The following is a 19,840-nucleotide window of genomic DNA, read 5'->3' on the forward strand; positions in this document are numbered from 1 at the left end:
TTATTTTACCGATATTATCGTTTGCCGAAATGGCCATTTAATAAAAAAATTATGGGTCATAAATATAGTCATGATATTTCACTAATAACTTAAGGCTGATTGTTTGATGCAGTCGACTTATAATGTTCGCTTTAATAAGTCTGACCTCAATAGTGTTATATATTACAGGAGTCGATTCAGTATTAAGTAAGTAATTATTAAGTATATTTTGTTTATATTTTTTGTTATACTTAGTTTCTGTATTTTTTAAGAAGGAATCAAAATGAGGATAAATTTAATTTATAAGCAATTAAAATACGTGTTAGGATAATTCTTGGATTGAAATTCAACTTTAAAATTAAAAAAAAATAATCAATTTTTAATACATACCTATGTCCGAATTTGGGATTTAAATCAAGCGGGCAAAATATTTCTAATGTTATGCCAAAGTATGTTCTTTATTAAATAAATAATAGCAAACCGGTAAATAAATTTCACTTCATCAAAATTAAATTTACCTTAATTAAATGTACCTACTACCTAATCATTGTTTTTTAAATTTAAATAAGTACGGATTTTTATAATCCTTGTTTATATTCCGCCATGAAAACAACAGTTGTCTCAGAGTCCGGAAAAAAGTGTGTGCCGACTGAAAAAAACGAGGGCCCGTGCCACATCTGTGTGTGCCAATTCGACGGCGTATACCATTGTCGTAGGAGACTACCCTGCCTCAACAACATATCAGGTAAAAAATAATAGTATTCTTTTTAATTGTGCTTTAAACATATATAAATATAACCTTTTGCCGTGTGGTACCCGGCACCAATAAAAAAATGAATAGGACCACTCACATCTCTTTCACATCGATGTCGTAAAAGGCGACTAAAGGATAGGCTAACAAACTTGGGATTCTTTTTTAGGCAATGGGCTGGCAACCTGCCACTATTTGAGTCTCAATTCTATCATTAAGTAGGCCACGTTCATCAGTCTGTTCAAGACTGTTGGCTCTGTCTACCCCGCAGGGGACATAGACATGACTGTATGTTAGTATATATCCAGATTCAGATTGCGACAGGTTGCAAGCCCAGTGCCTTAAAAGAATTTCAAGTTTTCAAATTTTAAAATGTATCCGTATAAAAGTATCCGACGACCTACAAAAAATTTAAAATATAATATTATACATACTTAACTCTCTATGATCAGTTTCCTTATAGATATAATTATGATATGATATAGAGAAGTAACGATAACCAATACGATTTAGTAAAAAAAAAACACAGTGCGCGTCATTAGAATTTTAAAAAAAAATTTACTACCACACCGATCACACATAACATGGAGACATATATACATACATATGATCACGTCTATATTAATTGCGGGGTAGACAGAGCCAACAGTCTTGAAAAGACCGAATGGCTACGTTCAGCTATTTGGCTTAATGATAGAATTGAGATTCAAATAGTGACAGGTTGCTAACCCATCGCCTAAAAAAGATCCTGAGTTTGTAAGCCTATCCCTTGGATTAAAATGGAGACTTACGTCAGTACTGTGTTCACAGATATCAGCCTCATCCACTACAAAAGGAAATGCGATCCCAACACCACGTATCAAGATGAGAACAAGGTCTGCACGTGCAACAGCAACGGAGACTGGAGATCCAGCAATTGCCACAAACATTACCGCTATCTAAGATCCGACAGCCAATACAATGGATCCGCTCTCAGAGCCACAGAATCCTGCGCACCCAATAAGTATTATTTGGTCGACTGCAACATCTGCCGCTGTGGCAACGACAAAACTATCGATCCTAATCATTGCACCACCAGACAATGCAGCAAAGGCCATAAAATAGATAAGTGTGAACACGGAGACATATTGAGAACTGTAGATGAAATATGCGCTTGCAGTGATATAAATTACTACATCGATAGACTGTGTCTCTCCGTGAGCGACCGCAGAATTCAGAGGGTTAATAAAAGTGAGATTAGAGTTCTCCTTCGTAAAGATAAGACTACTGAAAGGTTGTTACCGACGAATGCTGACAAATGTACTCCAAACGATGTTGCTGAAGTTGACTGCAACCAATGTTATTGTATTAATGGCCTATGGGCGTGTACAAATAAAAAATGTGTGGTGGATATAAGAAGAAAACAGAATGGAATTACAAGGAAGCGTAAGAAAGCTTTCTTGAGTTTACCTGAAGTGTTTAACGATAAAGAAAAGTGTGTACCGCGTAAGAAGTATCGATATAAATGTAATACGTGTATTTGTACTAAAAAGAGTGTCCTGTCTTGTACTAGTATGATATGTTTGGAGTCTTTAATCGGAAAAATAACATAAACATTGTTTTAAATTCTCTAATGTTTCACGGATTCATCGAATACAAATTTGATTGACAATTTGTTTTTTTTTTTTTTTAATTTCTTAACCCTCTTTTTTTTAATTATTGTAACATCACATGTCATTTATAATAAATACATAGGAAGTATACTGTAGCATTCTGTGTGAAAACAAACTTGTCGAGTAATTACAAATTTAGAGGAAATACTGCTCAGACTACACACTTTAGCTCCATGAACTTGTTAAAGGCTCATCTTGGTAAGAAAACCAGAATTTGAACCATTATGAAGTGGGTTATAAGATATAAGATAATAAAAGAAAAATCTGATTATTTTTAATTCCTATGATTGGCTTAGAGACGATCATATTGTAGTAGATAATTAAATAAATTATGTTGATATTCTAAATCAAAGCTAAAGGTTAGTTTTGATTTAGTATATCTTTTATATTATTGTATTATATGATATTCTTTTTAGCAAATACCACAACAAATGCCACTATTGAGACCAATAAAATCCCTCAAATACATGAAGGCGAAGACTGTGAGGAGGGGAAAATATACAGGAAAGACTGTAATCTATGCAGATGCACTATAAAGAAAGATTTGAAATGCACAACGAGGAATTGCGTCAAGAAATCGCTTCATGTTAAGCCTGAAAATGTGCGTGGGTGACGATTATACTTATGAATAGGACCATTTCATCTCTCTCATGGATGTCGTAGCAGGCGACTAAGGGAAATACTAAAAAACTTGGGATTCTTCTTGTAGGCGATGGACTAGCAAAGCAAACTGTCACTATTTATTTAAATTTCAATGCCATAAATCCGAACGTGGCCTTTCAGTATTTTCAAAACTGTTGACTCTGTCTACCCCGCAAGTGATATAGAAGTGATTATATATTACTTTATGATGATTATGCAGTAGATATAAAAAATAATTCTACTACCTAATAATATAATGGAGGTTTGTTACTCTTTCACGCAAAAACTACTGAACCGATTACGATGAAATTTTGTATGTGGGTAGCTGAAGACCCAAAGTAAACTTTTATCCCAAAGTACCCTCGGAATTGATAGGGTTTCCATGCGGACGAAGTCGCGGGCGGCCTCTAGTAACAGACATAAAAATACCCTTTCTATAACTGATTCAATGTTTCATTATATAGGTGACTTCTGGAGTGAAGAAACCCCTAGATCTTCCCGATTTGCCCAAGGGCCCGTGCGAAAAAGGGAAGTTCTACAAAAAGGGTTGTCGGAAATGTTACTGCGGGCATGATGATAAAGCTGTCTGTGCAGCGTCACCTGTCGGCCCGAAATGTAAATTAGAAATAAAAGGTGGGTATATTTTTTTTTAAATTAAATATGTAGGTAGGTACATAGATGAACAAGTCTTTATCTCTAATGAGGTAGATAGAGTGTAGTTCCCGGCACCAATAAAAAAAAGTATAGGACCACTCCGTTTCGTTCGTATAGATGTCGGAAAAGGAAACTAAGGGATAGGCTTATTAACTTGATATTCTTCTTTAAACCGTTAGGCTAGCAACCTGCCACTATTTGAATCTCAAATTCTCAATACTATCATTAAGCCAAACAGCTGAACGTAACCTACCTATCAGTCTTTTCAAGACTGTCGGCTCTGTCTACACCGCTAGTGATATAGACGTGATTATATGAAAGAGTAACAAACACAAATCCACATATTTGGATTGCATTGCATATTACAGTGCAGTTTGTTACCACTTCTTCTGCACTGACGCTTTGGAAGCGGCAGTAAACTTAGTTTTAAGTAATTTATTAAATAAATTACTTAATAAATTACAATGTTGTAAAACCAAAAGATATGAAAATTATCAAGTGATGTTGAAATGTCCCATAATAATGAACAAAAAAAGAAATTAAATGTAATTAAATAAATGAGTTATCAATTTCAGCTTACCGCCTCGCTACCCCTGAAGACTACGGCGTTATGACAAGTACCATAGACATCACAAAGTTGCCGGCTCTTCCCAATATTTCCACTAAATGTGACCCCGGCCATACATACAAAGTGGACTGCAATATTTGCATCTGCTTGTCCAATAAGAACCTTCTGTGCACATCTGATTACTGTTTGAGTACCGATGACATGAACAGGGTGGAAGCGAAGAAGCGAACAGGTAATGTTTTGGTTATATCATTTGATACTATGTTTAAATTTGTGAAAATCTATGTATAGGAATAAAAGAACTCTTCTTCCACACTAATAATAACATACATATATATATATATATTCATGTCTATATCCCTTGCGGAGTAGGCAGAACCAACAGTCTTGAAAAGACTGATAGGCCACGTTCAGCTGTTTGGCTTAATAATGGAATTGAGATACAAATAGTGACAGGTTGCTAGCCCATCGCTTACGAGAAGAATCTCAAGTTTATAAGCCTTTAGTCACCTTTTACAACATCCATGTGAACAAGATGGAGTGCTGCTATCCTTTTTTTTTTAAACTTCCATATACTTCCAGGATTACCATGCAGCACAGATAAGAAAGAAGACCAGTGCGTCCAATGCCGTTGTGTGGACGGCAAGCTGCAGTGTGAAGCCCTGAAAGACTGCCATATCCCGACCAGGAAGCGACTCCACGGGACCGTACAGCAGGAGAATCCGCGGCAGAGTCTGAATCTGAAGCCGGGCCAGGAGTGTGTACCGCACTCTATATATAGGTATGTCTTCTTCTTCTATAGTCCTGGTAACATCCTCAATAGTCTGGAGAAGAGGAGGGGCAAACAATTAGTTGTTTCTTCGCTATTAGACTAGCATGGAAGCTGGCGCTGCATTGATGTGAGCCTAATCCCTTAGTCGCCTTCTATGACATCCATGGGTAAGAGTGGTCCTATTCTAAAGTATAATAATTTTGTGTTAGACCATGAACGTACTGTAAGGATGGCGCTCCGTGGGTCCTTTTTAAAAAAACACAATTATACTGCTAGAAAAGAAAATTATTTATTCACTACACACACACGATGTTATTAAGAAAATTGATAAATTACACGGACCGATCTAAAGGGAGGTTTGCGGCTGACTGACTCGTCACGCTATTGGAAAACAGTTTTATATAAATTTAAAATGCTTATGCTATCAATTGTTGCATATTAATTATGAATATAACATCTCCCCCCATAAGACTGAGCTTTATACAAAACAAAAGTAAAAGCGAAGGATCTGAAGGATCAAAATTAGAATAAAACTTAAGATAAATATAAACACAAATGTATGTCCTGAAATGGAAATTTATCAATATGAAAATAAATTTAAAAATTAGTTAAGTTCCTGTTGGAAGGAAAGTTAGCTGAGGTTCTGAAAGCGACCTTTCTTTTATGTTTATGAATTTCTATTTCAGGGAGACTTTTTATAGACTTGTTATCATATTCTGTTGATTTGGAAGAACTATCAGAAATATCAGTTAATTCTATAGATGAACTTACTTTAGTATCATGTCTTTTAAGTTTTTTATTATAACATTGATTGTATATCTGAATACAACAAGCTGAATTGTTACAATAGGAATTTAACCATTTTTTATAAATCTTATATAATATATAAAGTATAATTAAAGTTACACAAAAATAAGTGAGAGCGGAATAATAGTGTCCATATTTAACAATGTGAGACTGACCTTCAGCTTGGCGAATTTGGGCTTCTATATTATTCAATTTATGAGCTGCTATATTTAATGACTCTAAATCGATATTTGTTAATGAGAGCGGAGACAATGGTTGCATTGTATTATTTATAAGGTTATATGAACAACAATCATCTTCAATTATATTAAAGTCAATTAAAAGTTGGCTAGGCAGCTCTGTTTTGTATACATGAGATGAGCGAAACTGTAAAGTTTGAAAATATGCAATACAATCATTTTTTAATGATAACATTCCTGTACCCTGTAATGTATAATCTTTAATTTCATGAGTACATTTAACAGTTAATTTATTTGCTTTTGACTGGACATATAAATATTTTCCATCATTTAATTTCTGCCATATATTCAAATTACCATAAATTACTTTAAAATCACAAATTTCAGGCAGAGATAGCGTTACTTCAGTTATTAATTTAGTTTCACAAGTAGGATTATTAATAGTAGATAATATAGATGGCAAAGGACAAATCATATAGTTATAATTGACATCTTTACATTCACTTAGGTTATCAAACATTGCGTAATTCAATCTGTCGTCGGTTAATGCTAAATACAGCTTTGAAGGGTGAATAAGAACATAAGTTTTAAAATTATAATTATCACGTGGTGTAGGAAGGGGTAATATCTTATACAAATTAAATTTAATTGAATTAATTAAAGGTATACGAATAACGAATATTATCTTATTATTGTAATAATAAGAAGCTAACTTAGATAAATCTATAATATAATGTATATTCTCCAGAGATAAGGAGACAGGAAATTCTAAGTTTCTCTTAATTACCTTATTAGAATTAAGTTCATTATATAAATTGGTAGGGGTTAAAACGTAAGGGTGTAAAATGTTTGCTTTAGCAAATAAAATTGAATTAAGAGTAGTATCTAATATATCGGAGACAGATATTAGTGATCCTTCTATTATGTTGAGAAGTGAATTTATTTTTGACAAGTTTATACTATTAGTAGTTAACTTAGTATTTTGCTGCATAATGTATTCTAACTTAGATAGTTGTTTATTAATTCTAAATTCATTATCATTTAATTGCTTAATAGATATATTAAAATTCTTAATAGTAGATTGGACAACATGAATGTTATCTTTCATTAAAGAGAAAACTTCATGTTCGTTCTGCTGACAAGAGTTAATAGCTTCGTCGTATTTTCTAGCATCGTCAGCATCTAAGGTTCCAAAAAAGAATTTCATAATTTCTCCAATAAACTCAATAGCTCGCTTATGACGGTTTTTACTATCCGTTTCAGAAACTAGATGAGAAAGAGAGTCCAATTTGAGTTGATTTGAGTTAACTAAAATCTGTAATGGGTTAATAACATCCTGACAGTTTATATCAAGACCAATATTTTGGGCTTTTTCACAATAGTTAGAAACATGGGTAATTGAATCCTTAATTTTAAGAAGATAAGGTTCTATCGGGAGTATTTCTACATGAGTAACTACATTCCAAAAATCATCATAAAAATAAACCGTAGATGTCGGGTCAAAATAAAGACCTGAACTGTGAGTAATTGGTTGAATATTTTCAGAACGGCTGGATCCCATGAATAATCTGTAACAATTTGTTTATGCTGGTTTAATTTCGTTTATATGGTACTTTACGTGTTTTCTATTAATAGAAAGAGTAACATTATTTTTTTCGTTAACTTTAATTATTTTATAAGGTCCTTTCCATGTTGGGGAAAGTGCTTTACGTAATCTATGATGTTGCTTAACGTATACTAAATCTCCAGTTTTATAATTTTTTGACCTAGAAGATACATCATAATAACGTTTGGAAGATTCTTTACTTTTATTTATATATTCTAAGGCTCTCTCACGGGAGTACCTCATTCGATACTGCAAAGCTCTTATATACTCTTGATAAGTAGTATCGTTGCTAGAACCGTATAGGCTACTAGGTATAATAGGTTTATGACCATATAATAATTCATAAGGGGTGTAATTAGTAGTACAATGAGGAGTCGTATTGTAAGATAGAATTGCAGTGGCTAAATAACAGTGCCAATCATCTTGATTATCATTTACGAATGATTTTAAATACTCTTTAAGGGTTGCGTGGCTACGCTCCAATGCGCCATTTGTTTGGGGATGATAAGGAGTTGAGAAAAGATTTTTAATTTTAAGAATTTCAGTTAATTGTTTAAATAATTCAGATGTAAAACTAGTACCTTGATCCGTAAGGATCATTTTAGGAAATCCGAATAGTGAAAAGAAATGTATAAGGTTTCTTGCTATCTCGTCAGTAGTTGACGTTATCATAGGATAAGCACTTGAGAACTTAGTGAGATCGTCCTGAAGGGTTAAAATATATTTAAACTTTTGTAGGTTTTGTACCTACTATGTCGAGAGCTAATCTTTCGAAAGGCTTTGTACTGGACGATGTAATAATCATAGGTGCTTTATTAGAAGCTCTTAAGGGTTTATTTAATTGGCATAATTTACAATCTCTTACAAAACGTTCTATATCTGCACGCATGTTTTTCCAATAATATGATTCTTTAATTCTATTTAACATACGCGTAATACCCGGGTGACCAGCTATAGTAGACCCGTGGTTTTCTTTAAGTATTTTAGGAATTTCAGTAGGTGAAGGATATTTAATTTGGTTTTTATATAAATGAATTTTAATATCAGTACCATGAAAGATGCAAGATATTATATTATAAATCTTTACATACACTAATTTAGTAAATGGTTCTGAAAAATCTGATATAGCTAATTCTTTATCATAATCATTTGTAGATATTATTAGGTCTCTCAGTTTTAATAATAAGTTGTAAATAGTTTTATAATTAGTCTCATCAAAATTATGGATCTTAGTGTATAGGAAATAGAGTTTTTTATTATTTGCATGAAATAATTGAACGGTGTCGGGTTCACGTTCCGACGATAACAGCTCATTACTGTTAGGTATAAATGACAACAGCTGTTCGCAGTGTGGCATTGAACTATCAAAATCTAATGACGTAGGACAGGCAATTGACCTTTGTTTTGCTGAAATAAGGCTTTGATTATGCTCTTCAATTTGGGTATCATTAGAAATAAAATTAGTAAATTGTTTCTTGAAAAATATTTCATAAGTTGTATTATTTAAATTCGAATGAGTAATAGCGTTTACTGGGTTACGAGATAACGCATCAGCGTTAGAATTGATACTGCCTGGTTTATACACAATCTCGTAGTCGTACTCTTCCAGTTTAAGACGCCATCTCAATAAACGACAACCTGGGTCTTTAGCGTTAAAAAGCCACGTTAATGGTCGATGGTCTGTTATAATTTTAAACTTATAGCCAAATAAGTAAGGCCTAAAGGTATTAACACCAAATAAAATTGCAAGTAGCTCCTTTTCCGTGGTTGAGTAATTTCCTTCGCATTTATTTAAGGTTCTGGACGCAAAGGCAATAGGCTTATCTTTTCCGATCTCGCCTTGTGATAAGACTGCGCCTACGGCGTAGTTTGATGCGTCTGTAGTAACAAGGAATGGTTCACTAAAGTTAGGGTACTGTAATAAGGGAGCTGATGTAAGTTTTTCTTTTTAGTAGGTTAAAAGCATGAGTCTGTTCTCGACTCCAATTAAAAATAACATCCTTTTTTAATAATGACGTTAATGGCTTAGTAATATGTGAGAAATTCTCAATAAAACGGCGATAGTAGCCGGTTAGACCAAGGAAAGACTTAATGTCTTTAGCGCATTTAGGTGTGGGAAACTGAATAATGGCTTTGACCTTTTCAGGGTTAGGCGAAACACCTTTATCAGTTATAACATGTCCTAGGTAAGCGACTTCGCGACGTAAGAACTCGCATTTATCGGGTTGTAACTTGAGGTTTGCTTCCCTAAATTTGGAGAAGATAAGATCGAGTTTTTTAATATGAGATTCAAGGTCGAATGAGTAGCATATACAATCATCTAAATAGATAAAGCAGTGAAGACCTTGTAATCCTGAGAGGACTGTATTCATAAGTCGCTGGAAAGTTGAAGGGGCGTTTTTTAAGCCGAAGGGCATTCGTGTAAATTCGAAGTGTCCTGATATACCGTTAGTAGTAACGCTGAAGCCAGTTTTGGCAGTGTCCTTGGGGTCTAACAATAATTGATGAAATCCGGAAACTAAATCTAAGGTACTGAAGTACTTAGAGTGACCTAGTTGATCAAGGATATCTGTAATAAGAGGAAGAGGGTAAACCTCTGAGACAGTGACGTCATTAAGACGACGGTAGTCAATAACAATTCGCCATTTCTGTTTACCAGAAGCATCTAGCTTTTTTGGGACAACCCAGACCGGGGCATTCCAAGGCGAAGTTGATGGACGAATAATATTTTGATCAAGCATTTTCTTTATTTGTTTCTCGACTTCATCTTTATGGACTTCAGGAAATCTATATGATTTTACATGAATAGGGGGGGCATCCCCTGTATTTATAGAATGTTGAATTGTTCTAGTAAAAGTTAAGTGTTCACCATCAAGGTGAAATATGTCGGTGTAATTTGATATACAATTAAGTAGAGCTTTTTTTTCTTCAGGATTTAAATGTGAGCATCTTATTTGCTGTAAGACTTTTTGTGAGCGATTAATATTTAAGTCATTAATTTGATGAATTAGCTCATTTTGTTTGTTATCACGATTAGACAATTGATGCTCAAAAGGATATAACTTTACTTGAAAATTACTAAGTTCAATATTTGACTCAGTGGTATTCAAAACAGAGACGTTTACTCTATTATTAGATTTAATTTTTACTATACAATTAGCTAAAAATACACCGTTATTAATTTTTTGATCTAATATTAGGGCTTCACTTTTCCCTTTAAAATCCGAAAGATTCGAAATTGAGCATTCTATAACCATTTCTGACCTTGCAGGAATAATGTAAGATGGTTTACTAAAATTAATAGGCAAAACATGACCTTGTAGGTTTAAAGTACTTGTTGAGTACTGAATATCAATTTTAAAATGTTGAATAAAATCGTTACCTATAATACCATCATATTGTAGGTTAATAGAGTCACTAATTGCATGAAACTTGAAATTAAATACAATTTTATTTTTAGGTGAAATTCTATAATCAAAGTTTATGTTTATAGTACCAAGAGACTCACAAGATGAATCATTGTCACTTAAACCTTTTAGTGTGACTATTTCTGGTTGTAACACTGGGTTTTTTAAGCTAGATAACTTAATAATAGAAACTGAAGATCCAGTGTCCACTAGGAAGCATAATGGCTTCTCATTAAGATTAGTTTTTAAGATAACGTGAGGCAATGAAATTCGATAGTTTATATTATTCATCGTGTGAACCTCACGAGAGTAACCCCCAGAAAAAGAACTCGAGTTTTTACGAGATAGTAGGTTACATTTAGAATCCTCTTTGGGAATTGAAAAATTATCTAATTTATTTTTATTTAAGTAATTAGAAACCTGTGTTGAATAAAATTTAGGAACACTAGGCATACGAGGTTCTTTACTAAAAATTTGAGACTGAGTAGGCGCAAAACAATCCTGTGCAACCTTGAATTGACCACAGGTGCTACCTTTATTTAAAAACTCAGTGGGTAAAGACCTTTTAAAATTATTATTTTTATTATTCATCCGTGCAATAGAAAAATTAGAAACACGGGGTTTATAAAAATTAGGTGTTATACGATTTCGCGTGTCATTAAAATTTAAGTTATGTTTCGATAGACACGGAACCGAAACACTATTTAGTTTAAATTTTCTGAATCATAAGTGTCAGTATTTTGAGTGCATACGGTATGCACATTAGTTTGATTATTGTGTGACACTTTACTAGGACCAGGTGCATGCGCACCTGATACGTTGTTGTTATCAAAGGTCGAGTTATGATTATTTTTATATTTTAACTTGCGGCATTCATTAATTAAATGTCCTCGTTTTTTACAATAAGCGCAAGATTTATCAGAGTAATTTGAACGACCTCGATTATTATAGGAACGCGAAATATTATTATTATTAGAGGAATTTACGTGATGAAGATTTGAGCTCGAATTTTTTGATTTATTTTTGAAACATTCGTTGGCCGTGTGACCAGATTTATGGCAAAAAGTGCATTGCTTTAAAGGACGCTGTGATAACTTAGAGGCCTTATAGAGCTTTTCTTCTTCAATAGCATGAGTTATGGCATCTGCCAGATTTTTAGGATTGCGACAACGCACTATATGTGAGAAATTTGAATTCATACCTAATAAAAATGTATTTAAAGCTAAATCTTCCATTGCAGCTAATCTGCCTAATAATTCTTTTTCATTTTCACAGCTGTAATGAATTTCAGATTGAATTCGCGTAAGACATGCTTCTAAACGTAGAGAATATTGCGTCACATCCTCGGTAGGCATTTGTTTACAACCTTGAAGGTCAATTAATAAGTGGGTCGAGTGCTTTTTCTCCCCAAAAGTATCTTTAAGAAATTGTTTTATTTCAGCCCAGCTTTCAAATTTCTTCAAACAACATGCTAGCTGTGCCTTGCCTTCGAGTTGCGAGACAATATATTTAACCATAAATTTTTGTTGGTCTGTACTTGCTAAAGAAATTGCGTTTTCGCAATTAGTTAAAAACGCGGGCAATGACTCGCGGTCCCCATTGTAAGGTTTAATAAATTTAGTTAGGACGGATAGTGTAATTTTATCAGCAATCTTTAATTTGAGTTTTGGTAAGGGCTTTTCGGGACTTTCTTCAGAAGATGAGGAGCTATCAGATGTTAGTTCAGCTTCCTCAGATTTTATTTTACGTCTATCCGACATTAAAAGGTTAAGTACAGAGCATCAAAAATACACACAAAATGTATAAAGATTAAAAATTTAAAAATTATAAGAATTTGTAAACTTGTATAAAACTTGTATAAATGTATAATATGAATAAAAGTTATTTTAAAATTGCACTTGCACTTTACACTTTTTTTTTTAAACTTTTTAGAAATCACTTAAAACTTTTTATTTTTTATTTTAAATATAGAAAATAACTCACAGAAAGTAGATCACGAACATTTTGGAGAAAACCCTTGATTCCCAGGGTATAGCGCGATGATGACGTCAACGGCAGCGTCGGGTGTCCGGCGACTCAAAGAGTCGTATTGCGGAATACCACGAAGTCACGTTGCGTTGTCCGTGAGTTGGTTTTCTCGTGGGAAACCAACGTGGTGAGCTGATGATGAATGAGTCAGCAGGTCCAAGAAGATGATGTGTGGGTGTGTAGGAATAGCGGTGCTGGCTCACACTCGAGAGTGGAGGCTGACAGTCGACCAGGGCAGTATTATTGGGATGCGGGCTCACGCTCAACAGCGGAGGCTTACCGTCGATCTTGTGAGATGCGGGCTCGAGCTCAACAGCTGAGACTTATCGTCGACCTCGTGACGTAGCAGCGCGGGTTTAGGCGGTTGCCTAAATCTTATCGTCGACCACTAACACTGTCACAATTAAAGAGTTCACGGAGGCACAAGAGTTGTTAGGCGAAAGTCCGTTAACGACGGGTTTAACACCAAATGATCTTAGTACTTACGGTTCCCAAGATCATGTACACGTACCGCTTCTGACACCAAAATTGTAAGGATGGCGCTCCGTGGGTCCTTTTTAAAAAAACACAATTATACTGCTAGAAAAGAAAATTATTTATTCACTACACACACACGATGTTATTAAGAAAATTGATAAATTACACGGACCGATCTAAAGGGAGGTTTGCGGCTGACTGACTCGTCACGCTATTGGAAAACAGTTTTATATAAATCTAAAATGCTTATGCTATCAATTGTTGCATATTAATTATGAATATAACAGTACACCACCTCCCGAATAAACATTCAGCCCTAGACCGTCCTCCGCAGAAAATTGTTTTGAGTAAAATGTATATAAAACACTTTAATTTTTTTACCCAATTTTGTATATTTCAAAAACCACTCGACCGTTTTTGAGTTTAAAAATTCTGTTGAATGGTCCTATACGTACCTTTTAAATTTTGATGCGTACGAGAATTCCAAGTTTGTTAACCATTCCTTTAATAAAAAAATATCGCTTTACAAATAATCATGTACATACAAAGGTACTTATGTACTTTTCTCCCAAGTCGATTTGAACAAATAATATTTGTAGAAATAATACGTATCTACGAGCCATCGCCTAAATAAGAATGCCAAGTTTGTAAGTCTATCCCTTAGTCGCCTTTTACGATATTCATAGGAAAGATATAGGAGTGGTCCTATTATTTTTTTTTTAATTGTGCCGCAAACAACCTGTAATTTAAAAAAATAAATCGTTTTTTCTTTTACTAGCTGTGCTGTGTTTGTGTGCTGTTATTTTCGATACTTTATTTGTTACAGAGACAAATGCAACAGATGCTATTGTCAAGAAAATGGCGCCTTCCGATGCACAGCGATGTCTTGCCTCAACTACGCTCAAGCTCTGAGTCTCCAGAAATCTATTAAGGAGTAATGATTCTGTTTCGACCATAGGAGAAGCACATATCTAGTTCCATGATTTTTAGGCGAAACCCATTTTTAACCGAGAAGCATGAACATTTAGAAGTTCTACTGTATAAAAGGAACCTTAATTAGCTATGTCTTTAGCTTCAGTCACGTGTATTGGTAAAATTGGACTTGTGTACATAAATATAAAGTAGAGATAATTTATTACATATCTTTAATTTTTAGATACATTTTTATAGAGTTCCCAAAATGTGGGGTCTCGTTGGAAAATCGGAGCTCAACCATCTTTGTTGTCGACTGTTTACTAGATAATTATGACAATGGCTATGAATATTGGACAATGATTAAGGTTTTTATTATCAAAAAATAAAGCAATGCTAATTAGAATGTATTTTATTTATGCGCCTTACAAGATTTTTATTAAGAAGCTTAAAACCGACAAATAATTATCTAGCAGCTACAATATTGCCAAAAACAATAAGGAACTTTATCGACCTCTATTGTGCAGTGGTTAATGTACCTAAGAAGCAGGTCACGGGACCAAATTAGATACAAATGCAACTGGACGCGTACAATATTTTACGTCATATTAATTGATACATATAAGTAGTGATATTATCTTCGTTTTTATATATAAATAGTTAGTCGAAACTTTGGCCTAAAAGATTACTAGGTAATACAAAATCCTCCCTGGGGAATCCGCGGAACCATGACTTTTTCTTATTAAGTTAATCAGACGTAGGTATGTATAATAATTTTCTGGGTAAATTGAAAATTTAATTACTTTTCCTCTCACATAACGGCAGAAATAAAAAGCAACATAAAAAATGACGGGATTTATTGACTTGCAAACATATCAGGCGTGAAATTAAATTTACAAACTATTTAAGTTTATTTTAATCAGTTATAGTAATGTCGGCTAAAACGACATTACTGGCGCTAATCTCACAATATCTTCTATCTTCCTTCGCCAACCGTGAGTACTCCATATTCTCTTTTGTCTAATTTATTTTCCAAGATTTTGATTTTAATTTATCTTTAGGTACGTGCATTCCATATTCGCACTATCTCGAGAATGGAAAGCTATGCGTATGCGATAACAACGGACAATTGAACGAAACGAACTGCCACCTGATTGGTCGGCGCCGGAACATGTGTCCATCAGGCCAGATCATTTGGCAGGGTTGCAACCAGTGCATATGTCAGGAGAACGGGCAACTAGCATGTTCAAGCTCAGTATGTCCTGAAGAGGCGACCAAGCAGGCACGTGTGAGCTCGACGGTGGCCCCTGAACCGGCTGTTACGACCAGAACCTGGTGCACTCCCTATAGATCTTACTACTTGAATTGCAGCATCTGCGTATGCCCACCTTCAGCTCAGCTCTCTGAAGCAAAATGCGCTAAAGATAGATATTGTAAACCAGAAGACTCGGCGTCTTTAAACAAATTAGTGTCGGGAAAAAACGTTTGCATTCCAAACGTTATGTACCTGTTCCCTTGTCTTCAATGCCTGTGCTCCGATGGAGGTATTTTTTCTCTGGACAAATGCGTAGCAACGTGCCATACTAATCAGCGGTCAGAAGAGAAATGCACGCCCAGAACGTTCTTCAAACGTGACTGCAATGTCTGCTGGTGCCCCGACGAAGGGATCCTCGACTATAAATTCTGTACAAATGCCATTTGTAATAAATCATCCAAGTTAAAAATGCTCAATGTAGAGAGAAGGAACACTAATAAATGTATTCCCAATAGTTTCACAAAACCCAAATGCTTCTATTGTATCTGCAGCGCTGATGGAAAAATCAACGAGAAAGCATGTCTACAATTGGATTGTTTGAAAAAGCATGAGGATTTGAATGAGGCCTGTACGCCAGGGGAGATGGTTTCAGTCTGTATACAATGCCTTTGCCTTCGCAATGGCCAAACTTATTCAGAATATTGCTCAAAATCTTGCTCCATCGAAAGCAAGCTTCAAATTCTTATGAAAGTTTTGAATGAAAGTGCTCTGGACGATCGTCTAATAGATCGGAGCGTTATAAGGAGTAATGTGTTTAATGATCTTTGTCAACCATTTTCCGTGTATAAAAAGGAAAGTCAATACTGCATTTGTCCAGAAAACGGACATATAGATCAGTACTTATGCGCAACGGTAACTGAATCCAAGAATAAAACAATTAATAAAAGCACTACACAAAAGAGCACCGACGAGGGATCTAGTTTGAAGAAATGTGAACCACACACATTTGTCCAAATCGATTGCAACACATGTTACTGCTCAAAGAATGGAACTATAGACCCTCGATGGTGTACGTACGATGATTGCGAATCAAAGAGGATAATAGCTAAAGGTCAGAAGTCCCTGATGGCTATGGCGAAATCTGAACTCAGCAACACTTGTACACCAGGCTCAATATTGAAAGAGGAATGCAATTTCTGCATATGTCCAGGCAATGGAAGTTACTTCGGGAGGATGTGCACGAAAAACACGTGTGAAGCAGTAGCGACCGATTTGAATGATGAGATAATTACCTGCGATCCGTTAACGTATTTCTTGGTAGATTGTAATACTTGTTTGTGTCCTGAAGACGGGATAAAAAATGTGGAGAAATGCTCCAAGAACATTTGCGAAAAGTCATTCCTTAGGTCGAGTTCCTGCGACCCAGGTGCTTTATTCAGTGATGACTGCAACGTATGCGTATGTCCACCAAACGGGGATAGGAGTGATAAAGTATGCACCAATCATACCTGCTCGGAAGCCGATGCCCCATGGAAGAGAATATTCAAGATTTCACAGAACCTGCTTTCCAATCAGCCCAGTGAGGGTGTAAGGCAACTCGATGTTTGTTTTCCTGGCGAAGAGTTCACTATCGGTTGCAAACTCTGCGTTTGTCCAGATATAGGACTAAAAGCGTATGCCACGTGCACACATATGCAATGCGACGATGAGAACACAGCAAATTCAAATGTAAGTCAAAATTCAAAACACTATAATCCTTGAGAAATAAATGTTAATTGTTTCATTTCTTTTTATTTTCCCCGGCTCCTAAAGCTTAATGACAAAATGTATGTATCATAATGTAAATGTGTGAACGTATTAGAAAAGTATTAAGTATGATGAGTTTCCAATTTGATTTGTATTTAGGTAGTAGTAAGTATCCAATCCCAACTAATATTATAAATGCGAAAGTAAGTCCGTTTGTTTGTCTATTCTCACGTTATCTACTGAACCGCTCTTCTTGAAATTTTGCGTACATATTATTTAAGTTTAGAGAAGAACATAGACCCGTTCTGTTCCGTTTCCCAATAAAAACTGTAGGTCCCATAGAATTTGCAATAAACTATATTGTTTGTTGGCGCTAAACGCACGCGGGCGAAACTGCGAGTAAAAAATATTATAACTTTATACAAATTATATGTTGCTGGTTCGGAAAATAATTAAGCAACCGAGCAACGTATAAGTCTATTGTTCCTTACAGCAGTCGACCCAAATCAGCCAATGGAAATCCAGGCGACAAGAAGAAAAAAAACAAGGATCTAGCGAACACTGCGTTACACACAAAGTGAAAGATCGCGAAGGTCAATACTGGAAATGCACCGCTGGTTCAATGTACATTATAAGGTATTTTTTCCAGCCGTCTTCTAGATCTTTCTATCTTTAGCTGTAATTTCATATTTTTTTTGTAGATGGCATTAAAAACTAAGTTCGCGCGTCCGAAGCTGCGGTTTAAGCTATTTTTATGTATATATCGGTGCACAGCGAGTCAATGAAGACAAACAAAGTTTGTTTATTATCAAATTTATTAAGTCGTTGGTGATTACTTTTACCGCCCCAACAGAACTTACTAAATCTCACGACACGACAAGCGACACCCATTAATTGATAGGCCAAGAAAATAACTTTTTCTGATTGGCCTGGGTCTTGGATGTTTATCTATATAAGTATTTATTATATAATATAGTATCTTTAAGTTTGTATCTCGTAACACTAGTCTCGAACCTTCTTCGGGGCTTACTCAATCTGTGTAATTTGTCTCGTATATATTTATTTATTTCTATATTTGACGTGTGGTTCCCGGCACCAATACAAAAAAGAATAGGACCACTTCATCTCTTTCCCATGGATGTCGTAAAAGGCGACTAAGTGATAGGCTTACAAACTTGGGATTCTTTTTTAGGCGATTGGCTAGCAACCTGTCACTATTTGAATCTTAATTCTATCATTAAGCCAATTAGTCTTTTCAAGGCTGTTGGCTCTGTCTACCCCGCAAGGGATATAGACGGGACCATATGTATGTATGTATGTTCTATATTTGACGGGCTCCTTTGCAACTATTCACCATCACCTACGGCTCCACCAACCTTCCGGATTACGAGTCAAATCATGTTCGGAGGAGAGCCTCTCACACGTTTGCTCTCAGACAACCTGTAGCGGCCGTTCAGCCTCCATGGACAAACACTCTTTGACTTGACAATTGAGATGACCAAAACCGACTGACAGACTTATGAAAAAAAGGACAATCGACACTAAGACGAGACGACAAAAAAACCTTGAACGGGCGAAATTCTGTTTTTTTAGACTAGACCCAACAGACCCTTGGCCCGTTCACCACCCTTCCTTGACTCCCTATAAAATTTTAATAGTGCCCTATAGTTCTGGGTTACTTACCCGTATGCTCCTATGCACTTCTGCATAGGAGAAAACTCCAGGGGGATGTAGTGTCGTTTTGATGTTACAGGTGTCAAGAGTGCATCTGCCCAATGGCCGGCGATTTGATACTGTTCTGCCGGCCCAGGACTGGATACTGCGAGCAGGCCTTTCCTGGTTACAATTACGTTCCAGTATTGGGCAGAAGACAGGAGGGGGAAAGTATGAACAATTATAATGGTTATTAAACAAGAACAACAACAGCAGGTAGTCTCTGCCTACCCCTCCGGGAAAGAGGCGTGATTTTATGTATGTATGATAAACAAGCATTTTATAAAAGTACGCTGAAAGAAAACATCGTAAGGAAATCTGCTCATTTAGGTAATGATGATTTGGTAAGGTCAGGCCGGAGTCGTTTCCCTGTAAAAGCTTACAAACACATTTAATACCAAATGCCGTGAGGTTTCTGACACTTTATAATCGTGCCACTCCATATCTTTCCCATGTATGTCGTAAAAGGAGACTAAGGGATAGGCCTATAAACCTAAAATTCTTTATTGGCAATGGGCTAGCAAAGTCGGTATTTGAATCTCAATTCCACCATAAAGCCATACAGCTGAACGTGACCTGTAATATCAAGACTGTTGGCTGTATGACGGTAACCGTAACAGAATCTAGAATCGTAATCATGGCGCACTCCAAGTTCCTCACCAGAGAGATGACAATATAACCGAGATTAATAC

General features: G+C 35.4%; 2 protein-coding genes across 2 annotated transcripts; one reads left to right on the top strand and one right to left on the bottom strand.

Annotated features, from left to right (window-relative positions):
* Positions 1-582: 582 nt before the first annotated feature.
* LOC106135795 (uncharacterized) lies at positions 583-14,460 on the top strand. Its single transcript, XM_060951409.1, has 7 exons — positions 583-724; positions 1,541-2,313; positions 2,799-2,864; positions 3,489-3,657; positions 4,254-4,478; positions 4,829-5,027; positions 14,349-14,460. Exons 1-7 carry the CDS (start codon positions 583-585, stop codon positions 14,458-14,460), a joined length of 1,686 nt encoding a protein of 561 aa, XP_060807392.1.
* LOC106139710 (uncharacterized) lies at positions 5,281-8,306 on the bottom strand. Its single transcript, XM_013341207.2, has one exon. The coding sequence runs from the start codon at positions 7,563-7,565 to the stop codon at positions 5,616-5,618; it is 1,950 nt and encodes a 649-aa protein (XP_013196661.2). The 5' UTR covers positions 7,566-8,306; the 3' UTR covers positions 5,281-5,615.
* Positions 14,461-19,840: the final 5,380 nt, after the last annotated feature.

The sequence above is a fragment of the Amyelois transitella genome, chromosome 24, assembly GCF_032362555.1.
Source record: "Amyelois transitella isolate CPQ chromosome 24, ilAmyTran1.1, whole genome shotgun sequence".
Lineage (NCBI taxonomy): Eukaryota > Metazoa > Arthropoda > Insecta > Lepidoptera > Pyralidae > Amyelois > Amyelois transitella.

Coding starts and splice junctions, on each gene's coding strand:
- LOC106135795 (XM_060951409.1), top strand. CDS start 583: ATGAAAACAACAGTTGTCTCAGAGTCCGGAAAAAAGTGTGTGCCGACT. Junction 725..1,540: donor CTGCCTCAACAACATATCAG/GTAAAAAATAAT, acceptor CTGTGTTCACAG/ATATCAGCCTCATCCACTAC. Junction 2,865..3,488: donor AATACATGAAGGCGAAGACT/GTGAGGAGGGGA, acceptor TTCATTATATAG/GTGACTTCTGGAGTGAAGAA.
- LOC106139710 (XM_013341207.2), bottom strand. CDS start 7,565: ATGGGATCCAGCCGTTCTGAAAATATTCAACCAATTACTCACAGTTCA.